This window comes from Phaenicophaeus curvirostris, chromosome 2 (genome assembly GCF_032191515.1).
Source record: "Phaenicophaeus curvirostris isolate KB17595 chromosome 2, BPBGC_Pcur_1.0, whole genome shotgun sequence".
Taxonomy (NCBI): Eukaryota; Metazoa; Chordata; class Aves; order Cuculiformes; family Cuculidae; genus Phaenicophaeus; species Phaenicophaeus curvirostris.
In genome coordinates this window covers 49,591,952-49,610,190 of record NC_091393.1, presented here as the reverse complement: position 1 = coordinate 49,610,190, position 18,239 = coordinate 49,591,952, and the positions used below count along the sequence as shown (strand labels likewise).

Sequence of the window (18,239 nt, the reverse complement as noted above, 5' to 3'; positions counted from 1 at the left end):
TGCTTGTTTGAAATTAATTTTATTAACACTGAATTTCCATTCATTGTATTTAGCTATTATGCATGGTTCCGTGGACTGCTTTCTGGGGAATGGTGACAAGCTTCTTTATTTTTTTGCTTATTTTAGGAATATAAATTTTCTAGTACTGCTCATGTTTAGTATGTGAGTGCAATGAAAATACTTTTTCTCCTTGATTTTTGTTGTAATTTAAGTTTTGATAGCATTGCTGTATTGCACAAGGTATTTAAACATCAATTTTTTTTAAGTATTTATAGCAATGCAAGGGCCACTCTCAATGATAAGCCAGTCCCATTTCAGGTTCTGTCTTCAGCATTGTTTTGGGTTTTTTCAAGTTGCAGAGGTTTATTTGCACAAACTCTTATGAGTTGACATTGCCAGCTTCACTGAAAAAGTGACTGGGCTTTAATGGGTGTGGTATTTCATACTCCTAATGTTTTCACCAAGTTACTTATTAATAAGGCTTTTAGTATTTCTCCAGCTAAACCTGTGGAGTTCTAATGCTTTACTTGCTGGCGAATGTGCTGAAGGATTATGTAGTTAGATATCTTGACAAGTTTGGGAGCTAGAAATTCGCTACGGAGTTTCCAGTTCTGCTGGTTTTAAACTTCACAGCATGTAACATCGAAGCACTTCTGAAATGCGTTAAAATTACTTCAGTATTTAGCTGCTGCTTCCTTCCTGCTTTTCTTATAGGTTTAGTTACAGCTGTTAGTGTCCATTTTAATTTAATTAATTACAGTGTTAGTGTTCATTTTATTATATAACAAAATAATAGATGTGCGTAATATATATTGAAATGCTTTTAGTGTTAAACTAGTATTCAGAAATGGTAATTCATAAGTATACATATATTTTTAAATATGTCAGTGCTCCACTCAAAGTTAACACTGCTCTTTATGTGGAAATAACTTCCAGCATGTGGAAATAGGAAAATTCAAACTGCAGTGTTCCCTGTGCTTTGAATGGCCCTTAGAAAGCATTCAAATCAAATGAAAATGTCATGCTTATAGCGAAAAACAGTCCTTTGTCATCTGGGAGACACTTCTTGGTTTAAATGTGTTGTATTTTTTATGTTTTAAAGAAGTAAAAATGATTGAAAACGGATTAAAGTGATTTCTTGGGGTGTATATAGTTGCTTGACAGTACAGAGTGATCATTGTCTTGTCTTCATGTAAGCTTTTAGTTTATTTTTATGTAGACTTAGTAAATGACAGAAATCTGAAGTTTGACTTTTTTCCCATACATTGATAATCTAAAAAGTAGAGTAGTGATGATACATGGAAAACTCATATGTAGCTATATATATATATGTTTGTGTTTGTGCATGTATGCACGTGTGTATAAACAGAAATTCAGTGCAAATACAAGAAATGTGCTGGGCAATCACACTGAGTAATTTTCTTACAATGCTTATACTTAAAGATTTTAAAGAATGGTGAGCATCTTTGGTGCTTGCTGAGGTGGCAGACTTTGGGAATAAGTACTTGAGATTCTTTATTTTCATATGAAGATAAGAAAAAATGACAGCAAATTTTCAGGAGCAGTGTGCGGACTTCTTATTTTAGCAGTCTCAACAGTGATGCATAGGACTGATTTATTGAACAATTGCTTTTCCAAAGGAGAAATTTGGCTTTCTTTAGCAGTTGTTAATAACTAACTGAAGATTAAATCGGTAGACCAGTTCTTATCTTTTTTTTGTTGTTGTTGTTGGAAAAGCAACTGCTTTGGAGGTAAAAGTGGGGAGAGTAAAACAGTACATTCATCCCCTGATATGGGAACATAATTTGACTATTGTAAATGAAAGTTGTTAACATGTTAGATGTTATCAAATTAGATTTGTGATCTGAATTAATATATTATATAAAAATCCACTTAATTCTTTGAAACGTTATTTTTGTAGCAGCTGCATGTTAGGTTACAGTAGAGGACTGAAGTAACTGCAGCAAGAGTTATCTTTGTGTGTTAATCCCATTAAGGGGGTATGGAGGGTGGAGGAAGCAATATATGTTTGAAGTGATAACTATTCCTAAAACCTTGGTGCAACAGGAGTGTTTGAGTTGTGACTAGAAAATGGTTTTAAAAGTTTATACTTGCAACAAGAATAGTTCAATTCAGTTTAAACAGTTTTCAAAACTATTAATCTAAATGTGCTTTGCTCGATAAAATTGATCTACTTAACTAATTAGAACAGATTAGACTTCTAATGCAAGGGTATTTTGAAACTTCTTGTTATTTCTAGGGACAATATAATCTGAGAATTTTTTTTTTTGTGCTGTCATTGTCCCACCCATTCGTATATGCTGAAAATAGTTTTTTAAAATAGTTTAAAAAGTCAGCTGTGTCCATATTTTTAGGTTACTTGTGAACAAACATGAAAATTTGGAGGTATTTTTTAAGCTGTCTATGCACAGTCTCCAAACCAGATGGAAACGGCTGTCTATAAAGTATGTTAAAACAGAGTCCCTTGTCTATGCCTAAGTGTAATGTCAAAGTCTATCTAGAGCTATATCCCACAGGGTTTATTATCCTGAAGTTCAGAATATTTTACAATTTTAAAGACTGCTCAACCTATTTGTATTAAATTACTACAAAGTACCTGTTTAATAGAGAATTACTAATAGTCATAACCTTCTGAGACATCCCTAAGTAAAGCCTTTATAGGACCTGAAGAACCACCTCAAGTTGTGCCAAATTATGTTTAGACTAGATATTCAGAAAAATTTCATTACCAGAAGGGTTGCCAATCATTCAGAAAGGCTGCCCAGGGAAGTGGTTATGTCACCATCCCATGTTCAGAGACATGTAGATGTGGTGCGTAGGGATATGGTTTAGTGGTAGATAATGGTAGATTTGGCAGTTCTAGGTTTACACTTGGACTTTTATGATCTTAAAGTTTTCTTCCAACCTAAATGATTCTATGATATAGCTGAGGTGTGGGGTTTTGAAATTGTGGGGTTTGTTTTGTTTTTTGATGATGCACTTAAAGTAACAGATACCTAGTATGCCAAAAATGGTGGAAAGCTGGGAAAATTCAGGTCCTGCTTACGATGTGGTTATCTATAGTAACATTTCTAGTGCCCTTTTAAAGTAGTATACAAGGTCATTACACATTTTGAATCATTAGAGAAAGTTCAGCTTATAGAACTTAGGGTTTGTGGGGATATTAAATTCCCTGGAACTGTGTAAAAAAAAAATCTATGCAATTTTATTTAAAAATTACATTTTGCATGGTGTCAGAAACTTAACAATTAAAAACTAGATGAACATCACTTTACTCTATCTCCTCCACAGGACACTGCAATTGTACACCCAGTTCCAATAAGAATGACTCCAAGCAAAATCCACATGCAGGAAATGGAGCTTAAAAGAACTGGAAGTGGTAGGATTTTTTTCTCTTGCTAATGAGGAAAGTTTTGTACAAGAAGTTGGCTTTACTTTGGTAAACATGCTAACTTTTTTCCTTCTCCTTAGATGAATATATCTAGAGTTGTAATAGGCACAATTAATGAGATTCTCTGAGTTAAGAGTTAGAGTACTGTTCAGATTGGTGCAGAATTTGAATTGACCATTTGCTGCAGTGAGAATTTCACCATCCGTAAGGAGAGCATTGCTTGGAGTAGCCTAGGAGTGTCACGATATAGATTTTATTGGGGTCTCTAGGAGAATGTCTGCTTCCTTATTAAATACTGAAGGAGACTGGGAAGATGGAGAACATAGCCTGCATTGTTAAAGCTTGTTGTACTATGGTCAGAATACTGAGTTTATTATTTTGAAACTTGACAGCTTTTGGGAGTATTGTCAGGTTTTTTTTTCCTTAATGGTTTGGACAGTAAAAAGCCACTTGGTTCGAAAATTTCTCTTGAAGAACACTGGAGTCTCAATTTATAGATATGTCCCAATATGCCAGTATTTGCTGAAGTCATGTAACTTGTGCAGTCTTCGTCATGAGAGAATAAACAAGTATACACAACACATTTCTTTTGAGATCTCCTTAGCCTTGTAAATAGTTAAAAGTTTCCAGCTCCTGACACTTTGAAACAGAAATTACACTATTACAAGGTAAAACTTCAAAGTTAATATAATTCATACATCAAAAGCATTAAATACATTTTTAGTTTTGAGTGCAGCGCTTCAGGTAAGGGGAGAAAACTAATGTAAAACTTTGGCATCTGAAGTAAAAGCTAGTTTGAATGCGTTTGTTTATTTAGACTTGTTTTTCCATCTAGATCATGCTAACCCTACTAGCCCACTACTTGTGAAACCACCTGATCTCCCAGAAGAAAACAAAATTAGTTCATCTGTAAAATTTACATCTGGAAATACAGTTAGTAAGTATCAAAGTGTTTTCTGATCTCATTTTTTTTACATTACTCAAAAGTAGATCTTATGCATTCTTCAGTGGTTGAAAACTTTCTAGATAGGATAGGCTTATCTCACTTTAAAACTTCTGCAAAAAAGAGATGTTTCTGATAGGAAGTATATATTAGAAATAGTAATTAAAGTTCTACTTATGCCACTGGAGATGCTTTCTTGCCATATGCATTCAGAAAAGTTGACTTTTGTCAGTTCTTTTCCCTTTTCCTATTTTCTCTTTTCATCTTATGAGAATGAAATGTATTGAAAGTGTAACTGCCTAAGTAGCATTTGATTCTCCATCCTCAGAACTGTGTAACAACATGTTTTATCAAGAGTGAAAACCTGTTGACTACAATTTTCAGGCTGTTCTTACCTGGTTTAGCTACTAAGAAAATGTTATAGACTTCCAGATTTCTTTTTTAGGTGCAGCTTTTTCAACTGTTGATTTGCTTCTAATAGCCTTTTTGATTTTCAGTATCTCTTGTGTTCAGAACACTTGGCATTGTTTTGAATTGATTAGTCTGCTTGTCTAATACAGAGAAAGGTCCCAGATTAGGCAGCCTGAATTTCTCTCTGGGATCTGTTTCTGGGATTTTTTTGTGTTCTTTAAGCTGGAAACTTCTTTTTGGTACAAACAAGGGTTGAAGAACTCATTATTTTGAATCCCTTACATTATTAAGACAAGTATTTTGCTTTGTGATACAGGAGTAATTTTGAAAGTGCCTTTTTGCAATTTGTTTTGGCTTCTTCATGAACTCTGTTTCAGTGGCACTCTTCATTCTAAGCAATGTCTTGAGTCTGTGTATCTTTTTCTGTTCAAGCAGAGTTTGGTTTTACTAGGTAACCATCTGGTGCCAAAGAGAATGAGCAAACATGGGCTAGTGTATATTATATAGTGTGCAGGATCTAAGTTCTGAGAGCCCTTCTGTCCCACTTCCCTGGGCAGCCTTTTCGAATGTTTGGCAGCCTTTCTAGTGAAGAAATTTTTCCTAATATCTAGTCTAAACCTTATTTGGCAAACTTGAGGCCAGTTCCTCTCATCCTATCACTAGTTACTTAGGAGAAGAGACCAGCAACTACCTCGCTACAGCCACCTTTCAGGTAGTTGTAGAGACCAGTAAGGTCTCCCCTCAGCCTTCTCTTCTCCAGACTAAACAGCCCCAGTTCCCTTTACTGCTTCTCCTAAAACTTGTTCTCCACACCCTTCACCAGCCTCATTGCCCTTCTTCACATGCACTGCAGCAGCTCAATGTCTGTCTTGTAGTGACGAGGGACAATCACTTCCCTAGTCCTGCTGGCCACACTATTACTGATGCGAGCCAGGATGCTATTGGCCTTCTTGGTCACTTGAGCACACTGCTGCCTTGTATTTTGCCAGCATATAAACCTTCTTAAAAAGTAAAAATTGGATATTTGAAATTCTGTATTACCTGTATCTGTTAGGTTGTATTAATGATGCAAACCAAATATGAAACTTTGTACTTTCTTTTACCAGCAGATGGTTACAGCAGTTCGGACTCCTATGCTTCAGATCCAGAGCAAATTGGAAGCACTGTAACACAGCAACGGTCAGTAAAGTAGCACCTGGAGAAAGTGTCTCAAGAAACCTGTTCCAAACTACTAGTTGATTGACAGCTAGCTTGTCAAATGATGGCTAAATAGACTGTTAACTTTAACACTCAGGAATCTGGAGGCCGGCTGTTTTCTAATATATTAATAATATATGTTTGTCCTGTTAACATGCAAAGTGAAAAATCAAAAAATAATATACTCTACGAAGTTGTTTGGGATTGGCCGATCAAATGAAACTCCACATTCAGTCAGAAATCAGAAGACTTTCTCCCTAAACACAAGGGAATGTTAGCACAGGAGATCATGATGTAACTTGAAACCATTTTTTGCACTTTTAAAAATGTGGCTTTGTTGCATAAAAGAGTAAAACATAAATCAGAAGTGTTGTGGCAGTAACTTAATCCTTTTTAATTAAGGGCTCCTATAAAATGAAGGACCATTGTAGGCCCAACATAAGTTAGGTGATTGGAGGAAGCTATGCAAGCACATAACCAACAGCATCACTTGAGATAAGAGAAAGTTCTGTACAAGCTGGTGCTAATTGTTCCCATTAAATCTGCCTAAATAGGATTAAAAACCAGCTACACCATTAACCGTCTTACAATCTGTTTCCAAGGTGAGTTTCAAAACAAAAATAATTAGGGTGGCTTCAATAGCAAAGTAAGATTTATAATTGCCTCTCAGTACAGCAGCTTAAACATTTTTCCATCATTGTAACTTAACAGCAAATTTGATTCTGTCCTGCTCACATATATGTTTTTGCACTGTCAGCATGACGATTTCAACATGTTCTTTTCATCTCTGATTTTGGGTTGGATTCTTTTGCTGAACTTGCAAGTGAGTGAAGGTTTCTGATGAGTTGCTGCCTAATGGCACGGGTAGCTTCTGTCCAGATCTGGCACTTCTGGTGGTGTCCACTCAGGAAATGTTTTTCCCCACTTCCTCTTTTTCCTCCTTCCACTGTTACCTTTTCAATCAATGTAACTTTATGGGGATGACATTGTCCTTGGCTCTGCCATTAGTCCAGAGTACTTCTTGTATTTTCAAGAAGCAAAAACTTTTAAGGCTATGTCAGATGATTTTATACTTCAAGAGTGTCCTTAAACCACTTTCTCCCTTTTTTAGTCCTACTTGGGTCTTTTGTACTAGACTAGCTAGAGAAGTCAGTAAATTAGATTTGTATTTCATCAGCTTGAGGGTTACAGTGTTACAGAACCATTGTCTTGGAGAGCATATTAAGAAAGCAGATTTTTCTATTGCAGTAATTCAGTTTTGTGTCTGGACTTACACATGAAGAAATTTCAGCTTTTGGGTGAAGCTTGCATATCTTCCTAGTTTTATATCTTGTGATGGTTACAGAAGAATGTTACAAAAGTCAGTTGTAAAAAAGACTATCACTTATGAGTTGAACAGAAGAGTAGCTGTATTCACGTCAATGATTCAGTAAATCAGTCTTGCTCAATTTGGACTAGTTAGGAAGTTTCTGCAAGCTGTTTTTAAATGGAAGCTGTGCAAAAGCTCTGTATGATAAATCCCCTTAAAGCAGTACTTTATCCTTCTGTCCTTTCTGAATGTCTGCTTGATGAACTTGCAACAGGTATCCACTAGATGGTGATCCTACCTAAGAATGAATTACAATTTTTGAAGATGATCTGGGAAATTTCAGGCAGATAATTGAGTAGTTATCTTGTATGACAAGATACTCTTTAAGCTCAGTAGGCATGGAGGCAGGTCCAACAGAAACTTAGTATTTTTCTTCAGTGACATTGAACTTAACCCATGTAAAACATAATCAGGATCTTTGACATCTTAAAATGATTTGCAAATTATAGTGACTACCATCTGGATGGAATTACCATGCTTAGGGTTCTCTTCCTGAAATATCATTGTTTGGGATGTGTGTCAAGTTATGGGTTTCCCAAAGATAAATTACTTGTGGTAATATAAGAATAATTTGGATAATGAAGATTTAGGAAAATAGAAATATTAAAACAATTGTGAAATCAGAGAGTACCAGAAGTTTAAAACTGATTTTTCAGTCTTCAAAATCGGTGGTAATCAGGCTTTTTTGTCTGTCAAACTTAATTTTTTAATCACGTACTTTGAAGAACTTTTGAATTTTAGTTCAAAATTACTACTGAAGCTTACCTTTTGCAGATCACATTCAGGAACATCTCCGGATAATGCTGCACCGCCGCCACCCCCTCCAAGGCCTCACCCTTCGCATTCTCGGTCATCATCTTTAGATATGAACAGATCCTTTTCGGTTACTCCAGGTAGATAAATTGTGTTCCTTGTGTATATTATTTTTCAGCACATATATTCTTGAAGCAGACATTTTTTTTCCTCTGAAGAAAGATTTAGAGTGTTTTTTTTTTTTTAAAAACATTGCTTCTGAATGAAAAAGCTGAAAATGTTGTGAGTCTTCCTGTTTGAGTTAAAATTTGTACTCCACTTTGCATAAACTGATAATTTAGAAGTAACTGCTGAATGCTGGCATTGTAGTCCTTCGGGTGAATGTGAGAAGCAGAGTCAGGAAGTAACATTTTGGTGTTGCATCCACATGCAATGCGTTGCATCTGCAGGTAAATTTTCAAGTCAAATTCTTCTGATATCAGATATATTAAAGATGGGTGTTAAGTATTTCACTTCAGAGGAAATTATTAGAGGTTACCTCTGATACTCTGCTTAAGAGGTTTTTATTGTACTTCTGACTTGTCAGTACTTTTCAGGGTCAAAAAGTATGAGGAAAATGTTAAGACTTTATAACGGGGGCAAAATAAAACAACTAAGATCGGAAAAGTATGGTCGTGTCTGTATTTAGAGCTGGATCAAAGGATAAGATCTGTGTTCTGATTCTTTTGTCCGTTTGCAAATTTGGGAGATGATGTTACAATTGTGGTCCTCAATATGACAAGTTAATATGTAGGCAAAATGCAAGATGCTTTCATGTTGACAAGACAAAAAAATTGGATAGCACTGTAGTATGAAGAGAAACCATCTCAGCTAAACACTGTACCTCTTTTACAGGACAGCAACAGGCTGGAGTTGTTGCCTGTCCCCCTGCAGTGCCTCCAAGACCACAGCCTTCACAGGTAATGTTGTCACTTTTGAAACAATCTCAGACTTGGTGCATCATTTGTATCTAACTCTGAATTTTAACTTATCTCTAAAATGAGTAGTATTGCTTGGTATTTTTTTGAAATCATCAGAATGTGAATGTTGGCAAAACCTAGACTGTAGCCAAATGGTAGCCATTCATTAAGAAAAAAATAGTTCCTGGTGGAACCATGGGAAAGGATTTAAGTAGAGATCGAAGAGGATTGAGTGGCTCTGAAGCTCTGAGTTGTAGGAAAGAGGCCAAAGTTATGCCTTCGTATTTTTTTTACCTCTCCCTGTATTGCTAATAGTCCATAATGCAGACTGTGAGAGCAGTCTTCCAGAGTTTTGAAGAATAAGCATTTGTCTTCCATCCATGTCTGGTACAGGATATAGTTTTACTTAACATGCCTGCTTTCAAAAGGAGTGATCCTAGTTCTTCCTTTGTGGTAGACTTGGTGATCTTTGCAGTCCTGATCTGAGTCAGTTCAGTTTGCTGATTTGGTAGAAGACAAATGCTGCAGAAGTTTTTAATTTGTCTCAACCAGCTGAATCCTTCAACTACTGTGCAGATCTTGCATGGAACAGATAAATTGCTTTTCAGTTGTTTTTCAGCAGCAGCTACTTCTTAGAATCCGAGTTACCAGCAATTGAAGTCAGTCAATGGATGCAGAATCATCTGCAAAGGAAGAGGATACAATGACAGACATATTCCATATGGTGTGATGATATAATCGTGTTCCCCTATGGAACTAGACTGAAAATATATATCAACCTTGACAGAGCCAAGCTGGACTGTGTTACAGCAGAAACACTCGCTGTCCATTGAGTCTAGATAATAGTCCTACAGTGCCTCCATCTTTGGTCTCATTCACTGTATAGTAGCACATCTCATTGAACTTCCTTTTATCTTAAATATTTATCTACTTTTATAAACATAGTGGTTGGTCTGTTTGTGTCTTGGATGAGATGTGCTTTGTCCTACTGACAGGACATAAGTCTTTGACAGCTAAAAAGGCAAATAGCCTTTAACGTTCTATCACAAACTGTTGTTAGGTGAGATTCTTTGCATCATATAACTATGTTAAGAACGATGTCACTCTATTTTTGTTTTTTTATTACAGGGTGCAGGTCCTCATGTGCATCGCCCAGTAGATGCTGAAGGCCTAATAGCTCATACCAGTACCTCACCTCAACAAATACCAGAACAGCCAAATTTTGCAGATTTCAGCCAGTTTGAGGCATTTGCTGTTTCAGGTGTAAACAAAGAGGAAGAAGATGAAATTGAAACACATTCAGAAGTCTTGCAGGTGGGTAGAAGTGACAATCTTGTCAATTGCTTAATACCACCAACAGTTATGAGATTTGTTAAAAAAAAAAAAAAAGTGGAATTTAAAGTCCCAATCCACTTATTCAGTAATTGCCAAATGCCTAGGCAGAAGAAATTTTCTTCTCAGCTTTCAGTTGTAATTCAAAAGATTATGTACTTACTAGCATATATGTGCACAAATGTAATTGTATTGGTGCATTTAAGACTTAACACAGGAAAAACTTGTGCTTCCTCTTGCCAGCCTTCCAAACGACTTACTGGTAGGTTTTAAAGTTATCTTAATAAAGGGGATGACTGTCAAGTATTGTAAGTATTTGGTGTACCACCATTAATTTGGTTTTGTTCAAAGCCATTGGACAAATAGTTAAAGTGACTAGAGCTCTGGCTTCCTTCTGTAATAGATTGTTAGTTGTTTGCAAAACCTTGTTTCCTGCTACAGACAGGTGTTAAAAGTTTGGGAGCCTCTGGGTTTATTCCTAATGTCATAATAGCTTACTGCTATTACATGAATTACTTCATGTTTTCCTTTGTAATTTGTAGCCTTCATCCAGGTTCCAATTTATCTGGGGCAATTCTGCATCCACAATTGCAAAAGTACCTGTGGTGCTTTAAAGTTCTTCCAACTGTGAGCAGTATGTTCTTGCTTCCTTTAATCAGGAAGGTCAGTGAGTGCTCTCCGTGTACCTCACTGCAAAATCAGCTATGTTAGCTTAAGCTGCCACTGAACACTGCTTAATTTAAGCTTGCTGCTTGTTTTGCGTTGAGGTGGGTAGGGAACAATCACGTTGTGTTCCATTGGAGGGATTAACCTTTGGCAGTGACAAATAGATAATAGTGGTAATGTACTAGCAGAAATAGCTGTAACAGTTTATCAGGCCACAGGCTCTTTTGTGCTACACAGTGCCTCAGAACATCAGGGATTTGACTTTTTTCAGAGGTCTTCCAACATCTGGAGTACAATGCTTGAGAGCAGTATACTTTCAAGTAATTATTTCATCTTTTTTTTAATATAGTGATTTTTAGATTTATTATTAAATATATATATGAAATTATTGAATCTTAATTTCTGTATCTGAAGACAGGTCTGGCTATTGATTCTGGAAATACAGCTTTTTACTTATGTACTTCTTCTGTAAGCTGCTCCCAGGCCAAGACCAAGAAAGTGACTAAGAAAGTTTTAGGTGATTTTGCTCTAAAGCAGTAATTGTTGTGTTTCAGCTTGTGCTTCTAAAGAAGGCTCGAACTGGAATTTTAGGTGTTAACTGTATTCATGTCTCAGAATTGCAGCAGAGTTGTATTTATTCTAACTTGCCAAATTAAGTATTTGTTGAGAAGTAGTTTTCTAAATATAGTTTATATCCCTTCAGGTTGAAAAGCCCTCTGATTCTGCAAGTTCTCTTAGAGTTGCCAAAGCAGATGGAAGAGCTGAAGACAAAGCACCTGCTAATGTCCCCACTAGTGCGGTATGCATAGTACACTTGGAAGGAGATCACAGTTGTCTGACATATATGAAATTATATGTCTGTTTTGACTTGCAACAGCAACTTTATATGCTTTCACTCAAACACAGTTTTGTTAGGTCCAATATGTGCTTGAAATAGGCATGCATATGGTTAATTTTTGCATCATATGTTCATGATTAGCTTCATTCTTGAGACAGCAGAAAATGTAGGTACTTGTAAGTGTATGAATTTTTTAAATGGAGCAAGACTTCTAGTGCAGAACTTGGTTAACTGTAGCTTTTTTTATTACAAACACTTAATTACTGGGGCAGAAGTGTGCTCTTAGATGTTGTGGGTTTGCACTTCTTGGTTGCACCATGGTGTTTCTGCTTGCATAGTTCTTCATCAGTATGTAGCAGCTTACTGCCTTTTCACCACAGAGTAGGATTTAGTGCGTAAGTTTTTTTCTAGACTGTATGAGAGTGCAGCTACATGTCCATCAGAAAATATCTGATGAGTTCCAAATTCAGTTAGCCCAGTAACTAGTTTTAAGAATATGTAACACATGAAGTTACTAGTTTATAATGCAAGTACAATGCAATTTGTGAAAATCAATAGGCTGTGTTTTCCTCTTCAGGGTAAAGGCACTACCCCACTTGCTCCACCACCAAAGCCTATTCGCAGAAGATTAAAATCGGAGGATGAGCTAAGACCTGAAGCTGAGGAACATACACAGAAAACAGGTGTCATAGCTGCTGTTCTTGCTTCACAGCCATCTATTCCTAGGTAACCCAAGAAGTGTATAAATACATCTGTTACTGGAAAGTTTACATTTAAATAGCATTCTATTCTAGGAGTTGCAAACAATTTCAGTGTGTTAGAATTAGATTAATTTAACAGTTTAAAGGTTTTTGGTTTTTAAACAAGATCATAGTGAACCCTCTACTACTGGGCAACCTTCTAGAGATCTTGGCTTTTGGAGTGTGAGCCCTTTAACTCCTGCAATTATGTTGTAAATAAGTAGAAGTATTGCTTCATTTTAAATAGTGGTTGCTATGAACAGTCCAAAACGTACAATCTTTGTGTCATAGCATGAAAGTAGACTATTACATGAGTCCCTTTTAGGTAAATAAATGTGATACAGTGTTTTGGGACCTTGGAAAATTGATTATGACAGGTTTTTTAAATATGCTGTTGGCTGTTTCATATATACCGGGTATATGTGGCTTCCATGCAAACAAGGTTAATCTAGCCCAGCAGAAGAGGGAAAATGAACAGTGTAACAAGTTAAAAAATGGAAAAGAGGATTCTGCTCATTTTTAAAAAGGAGGACTGTAAATTAGATATTCAGCCAAGCAATGAAATGGCTTAGTACAATACTTCTGATGTTTTCTCAGATCAGTGGGGAAAGACAAGAAGGCAATTCAGGCATCAATCAGACGTAACAAGGAAACCAACACTGTTTTGGCCAGATTGAATAGTGAACTACAGCAGCAGCTAAAGGTAATTCCATATTCTTTGTTTAAAAGAAGAGCCTTAGCGGGGAAGATGCGAGTGATACACAGTAACAGGCATATCTACAAACGAATGGTATGCATAGTAGAGGATATCAATATAAAGTATTTGGTTGTTTTGTAGATGATAGAATATACTTAATTGTGCCAAACTTTGTGAAATTATAGAAGATGCTTTCACTAATACGCATTTTTCAGTGTTCTAATTTGCTTTCAGCTACACTAAAAAAAGAAATCATAACTTAGTATTAATGATTTGAGGTAGCTGTCATGGTCACGAGATTCTTAAAACGCAGTATTGAGAAGAGCAGCTGAAGTGGCCTGGTTTTTTCCTGAAGGAAAAAGCAAACCTTGAAGTCTTAATAAAATGATAAATATTTTTAAACAACCAATATGGATTACAAAACTTCATCTTAATTAGAACAATAGTCATCTGTATCTACGTTAGCTATTATTGTCTTAGATTTATCTGTAGGCACCATCTTAACATCTTTCTCTTGTAATCTTCCTTACCTTAAGATATCTAATTTTAATTATCAGGTTAATAAAAAAAAGATCATAAATGTAGGCATGAATTAATGTGATGCTGTCTGAACCGGAAGATAGGCCATTTAAAAAATTATCAAGCCCTGATTTCAGTTGTTACTCTTGATGAAATTTAAGCTCAGAGAAATTCATTAAGAGGAGAAACTTGGGCGAAAGGTGCGAGTTTAGAATTTTGATCCTATGAGGAAATTTTAAATATTAATTCTTTATGTACAGTCAGTAGAAAATCTTTCTTTTGTAGGATGTTCTTGAAGAGAGAATCTCCCTGGAAGTCCAACTGGAACAACTTCGACCCTTCTCTCACCTCTAAGCCTACTGCCGTTAACTGTGAATTTACTAATTTTGAGAGGGGTATTGGTTTCAAAGCCTATTTAAAGATCCATGCATCTAGCTCAGTGCACTCTATTCTACATTAAATGTTGTGGTTCTGTTTTGTCAATTTGTCCACTTTTGTATTTAAGTATTTTAATTTCAGTACAGAGAAAAAAAACAAAAAACTTTTTCCTTGAATGTGACACTGCCTCTCACATCATTTTCTCTGGGCATCTGTGATCTTTGTTGGACTTGAGTTTGCAGAGTTTGTCGCCAAAATTTCCAACTGGAATTTTTTAGTCGTTTCTTTTTTCCTGTTGAAACATCTGTACAGAAGAGGATTGCTAATCAGTTGACTTTAAGCACATGAACTCTGTTTGCTATGGCATTTATTTTATTGTGCCAGAAAAGAGAAAAACTAGTAATCTGTCATCAGCCAACGTTACTTCCCGAGCTGCCTTTCACAATTGGAAAGTTATTCACAGTTCTAGAAAGCCTGCCTCTTTGCAATAAACCAGCTTATTCAGGTTGACAGAGTTCTTGCAGGCTGTTTGCCATATCAGCTGGATTTGATTTTCTGGTTTTGTTGCATACATTACAGAGTATGTAACCACAGATTGCCAGGTGTTCACATTTTATCCATTCATGATCCTGATTCAGCCGCATGCGTGTGAAGATTTATGGTACAACTGGTAGTCTGTCAAACAGACCTTTCTCAGTCCTGCCTTTTGTGAAAAGAGTTGGGTGTAATCAACATATTAATGACACGTTACTGAAGCACCACCTGTAATTGCATGTTTCACACATTACCTTTTTAATAACAGGTCACATCCACCAGTCTTCACTATAACAAATTGTATTGTCAAGTATTGTGTCAATACCTCTATTGAACTTCTGATTCCCAGCAAGAGAAAAAAAAAAAAAAAAAAAGAAAAAGAAAAAAAACACCCCAAAAAAGAACAATTTGCTTCTTAGGAATTCTGGGGTACCTTCTGTCATCTTGTTTCCAGGCCTTATTTCTCTGGCATATAGACAAGCTTCACTATTAACAGAGTTCCCCAAGTGTATCCTGCTATTCAGGTTGATGTACTGTATTAGGATTTGTTGTATATTGTATGATACACACCTTTTGATCTCATATGTAAATTTGCATTAATTGCTGACTAACAGCAGATATTCTATTTAATGGCTTCTTCTGGCTGTGGGATCATAGATGTTTAACTGCATGGATGTATCTCTGCAGAATCAGAACTAGCAGTTGTGTGATTTTTACACCAATAAAACAGCACAATATTTTAATTTTGTTGATTCATCTTTACCTGGGAATTGAAAGCAATTCAAATAGGGAGGAGGGGCTTATTACAGGTCTGCAGGGAGTTTTTTGTAATTTTATGGCATATATGAGAAACAATTGGTAACAATCCCTAGACCACTTTCTTCTGTGATTTTTTTAGCTGTTGGTCACAAGTGATTAAATTCTCTTGGTAATCTGTGGCTATATTCCTTTTGTATCCTCCTAAAAGCAAATTTAATATAGTTGTAACTTCTAAAAAGTAAATGCTGGTACTGTCCCGGGTCAAAGAAATGCATAGTTCTTTAGTCTTCATTTCTGGTTTGATTTCCTTGAGAATACCTTTTCAAATTAAAACTAAATGAATCACCTGTTAGCAGCCAGAATCCTCAGTGTCTCACTTCTGTGCTTGAATGGAATTCCTTTAACATCTGCTTTCCTAACAGAAGGATAGCTCAAGTCTGATTTTTCTGCTGGATATGCTGTTTTCTACAGTGAAAAACTGTTCCTCTTTTTGGTTATTATATGCAGACTGGATAATTGTGGTTAACTTCTATTACTATAACTCCTCCAGGTTGTGGCTGCCCCATCCCTGGAGGTGTTCAAGACCAGGTTGGATGGGGCCTTCAGCAACTTGACCCTAGTGGGAGGTTTCCCGGCCCACAGCAGGGGGGTTGGAACTGGATGATCTTTAAGGTCCCTTCCAACCCAAACCATTCTATGATTCTATTGCAGATAGTGTATGTATATAATCCGAAGCAAGATTCCCTGTTACAAAAGACATGAATGTTGTAATTGCATGAAAGATGGTACTTTCTATTTGCATGCAAAGAGATTAAGAAATTAAAACTAAACGGGCACGGAGGCTGCATATAAGTTATTTTTCAACTACATCTTGCCAATTAGTAGATAAAGTGCAAGACTGACTTAAAAAATAAGATGTAACTAAGAAAATTAAAACAAAAGAAAACCAAAACCCAAAACAAAGCTAAAAAAAACTTTAAAATTGAGCAACTAATAATCAATGCTAAAACTGCCAAGTGAGAAGAACAGTGCTTAAAGTGAAAAAACTGGGTCACTCACTGTAGTCATGCAATGTTGATTTCAAACCAACTGTATCTTGTCCATAGTTTATTTTAAAGTTAAAAATACATTTTTAAAATAAAATTATTTTCATATTAATATTTAAGTATTAAGCCTATGTTTATAGAAGCAGGATTCTTAAATCAGAATTAAACATTTCAACCTTAAATGTAAGAAGCCTGTGGCGTGTACATATGAATTTCTGTAACATCCATCCATATCTTTTTAGTAGAATGAGAAGTTAATGTCTCAAGAGAAGAACTTGAGCAGTCTGAATATTTTTGTATCTGGCCAACAAGTCTATTTTTAAGACTGTTTGTGGATTACTTTTAATGCATCATTTGGTATGTTTTGAACCAGGTTTTCATGATCAGAAGAACTTCTAACTGAATAATTACTTCTGTCTTAAGAACATCATTGCCAATGATGTTCAGAAGTTACCTCAGTAATATAACCCAACTTTAATCCCTTATAAAATTATTTCCCTGTCTTCTCCATTTGTTTGATCTTGATCCAGCTACTTGATACATTCTTTTTAATTAACTTAGATTGTAAGCTCTGTGGGGCAAGGAATTATGTACTGTACAAGAGGTGTGCTCTCTATGTTGCAAATATAAATGTAGACTACTAAATAGTACGGAGTGCGATTCACATACCCAGCTAGAATGGATGGATGGACAGCAGCATGCATTTCTGAAATAGCCACAAAATGTGTTTCTTTGGACTTTGTGACTGGAGGAGTGTCTCTTTCTTGCTGGATTTGCGTTTTCTTTGTTTCTCCTACTAATGTGCCTCTTTCTTCATTCCACCTGCTTTGGAGTTGCTTTTTTCTCCATTCATTGCTTATCTTTGGACTGCAGAGATGATTTCCAAAATGCAAAGGTAAAAAGCTGAAAAATCATCTTTTTGGGATAGACTTAAAATACTGCTCGATGTAACAAGTATTTTAAACTTTTTTGTAATTCACATGCCCCTCATTTTACTTGCAGTTGTAAAGTGCGTGAATAGTACATGAACTAGAGGATCTCTTTATTACTGAAAATGTCTTATGTGGGATAAACAAAGTTGAGGTTATAAAAACTTAAACTAAAGAAAATAAATTTGCAGCATTGTTTCTTGTGTGAGATGTCTCTGTCCCTTAGGGATGGGGTGTGCTGTGTTACTGCTCTATATTTAGGGCAAAGTTGTGTTTTACTCTCCTGGGTTCAGCTGTGTACAGAATTTGTTGTTAAATACAACCATACAGATGTCCTAGTCTGAATCTGTTTTTCCTGAAGGAAAAAAGTAAAACAATTTCCTCTTCCTCATTCTAGTCTTAATTTCTAGTAGAATGTAGTTAAATGAAATGGTGATATGTTACAAAAACATGTCCCTCCCAAGTGGGTAATAACAATGCAATTCTTAATATATATGGAATATTAAAAACTAAGTTGTGTACTTTAAGCATACTTGCATGCTTAAGTTGCTTAAATACTTCACAGAGCAGGCCATGTGTAGTTGGTTATTCAGCTATACTCCTCAATAGTTCCATTTTTCAGGAAGTACCATTTAATTCAGTAGCAGAATTCCAGCATGTTTTCCCATGCATAATGATGCTAATCCTTTATAATACAGCTCTCTAGAAGAAAACGCCTGAAAACCAAGGACTTTATTCTCTAGTAACAAAAAAAAAT

The 18,239-nt window shown here is 35.8% G+C and overlaps 1 protein-coding gene across 10 annotated transcripts in view; it reads left to right on the top strand.

Annotated features, from left to right (window-relative positions):
* REPS1 (RALBP1 associated Eps domain containing 1) overlaps positions 1-17,678 on the top strand; it is a 67,101-nt gene extending 49,423 nt beyond the window's left edge. For 6 of the 10 annotated variants that reach the window (XM_069852011.1, XM_069852008.1, XM_069852007.1 and 3 more), the window contains 10 exons: positions 3,313-3,400; positions 4,248-4,349; positions 5,873-5,945; positions 8,107-8,225; positions 8,980-9,044; positions 10,173-10,358; positions 11,746-11,841; positions 12,458-12,606; positions 13,218-13,323; positions 14,122-15,491. In XM_069852011.1, the coding sequence (XP_069708112.1) occupies positions 3,313-3,400; positions 4,248-4,349; positions 5,873-5,945; positions 8,107-8,225; positions 8,980-9,044; positions 10,173-10,358; positions 11,746-11,841; positions 12,458-12,606; positions 13,218-13,323; positions 14,122-14,190 (1,053 nt within the window). In that variant the 3' untranslated portion in view covers positions 14,191-15,491. Of the gene's footprint in view, positions 1-3,312; positions 3,401-4,247; positions 4,350-5,872; positions 5,946-8,106; positions 8,226-8,979; positions 9,045-10,172; positions 10,359-11,745; positions 11,842-12,457; positions 12,607-13,217; positions 13,324-14,121 lie in introns of all 10 variants that reach the window. The other 4 variants (XM_069852009.1, XM_069852012.1, XM_069852016.1 and 1 more) reach the window with 3 other exon arrangements.
* Positions 17,679-18,239: the final 561 nt, after the last annotated feature.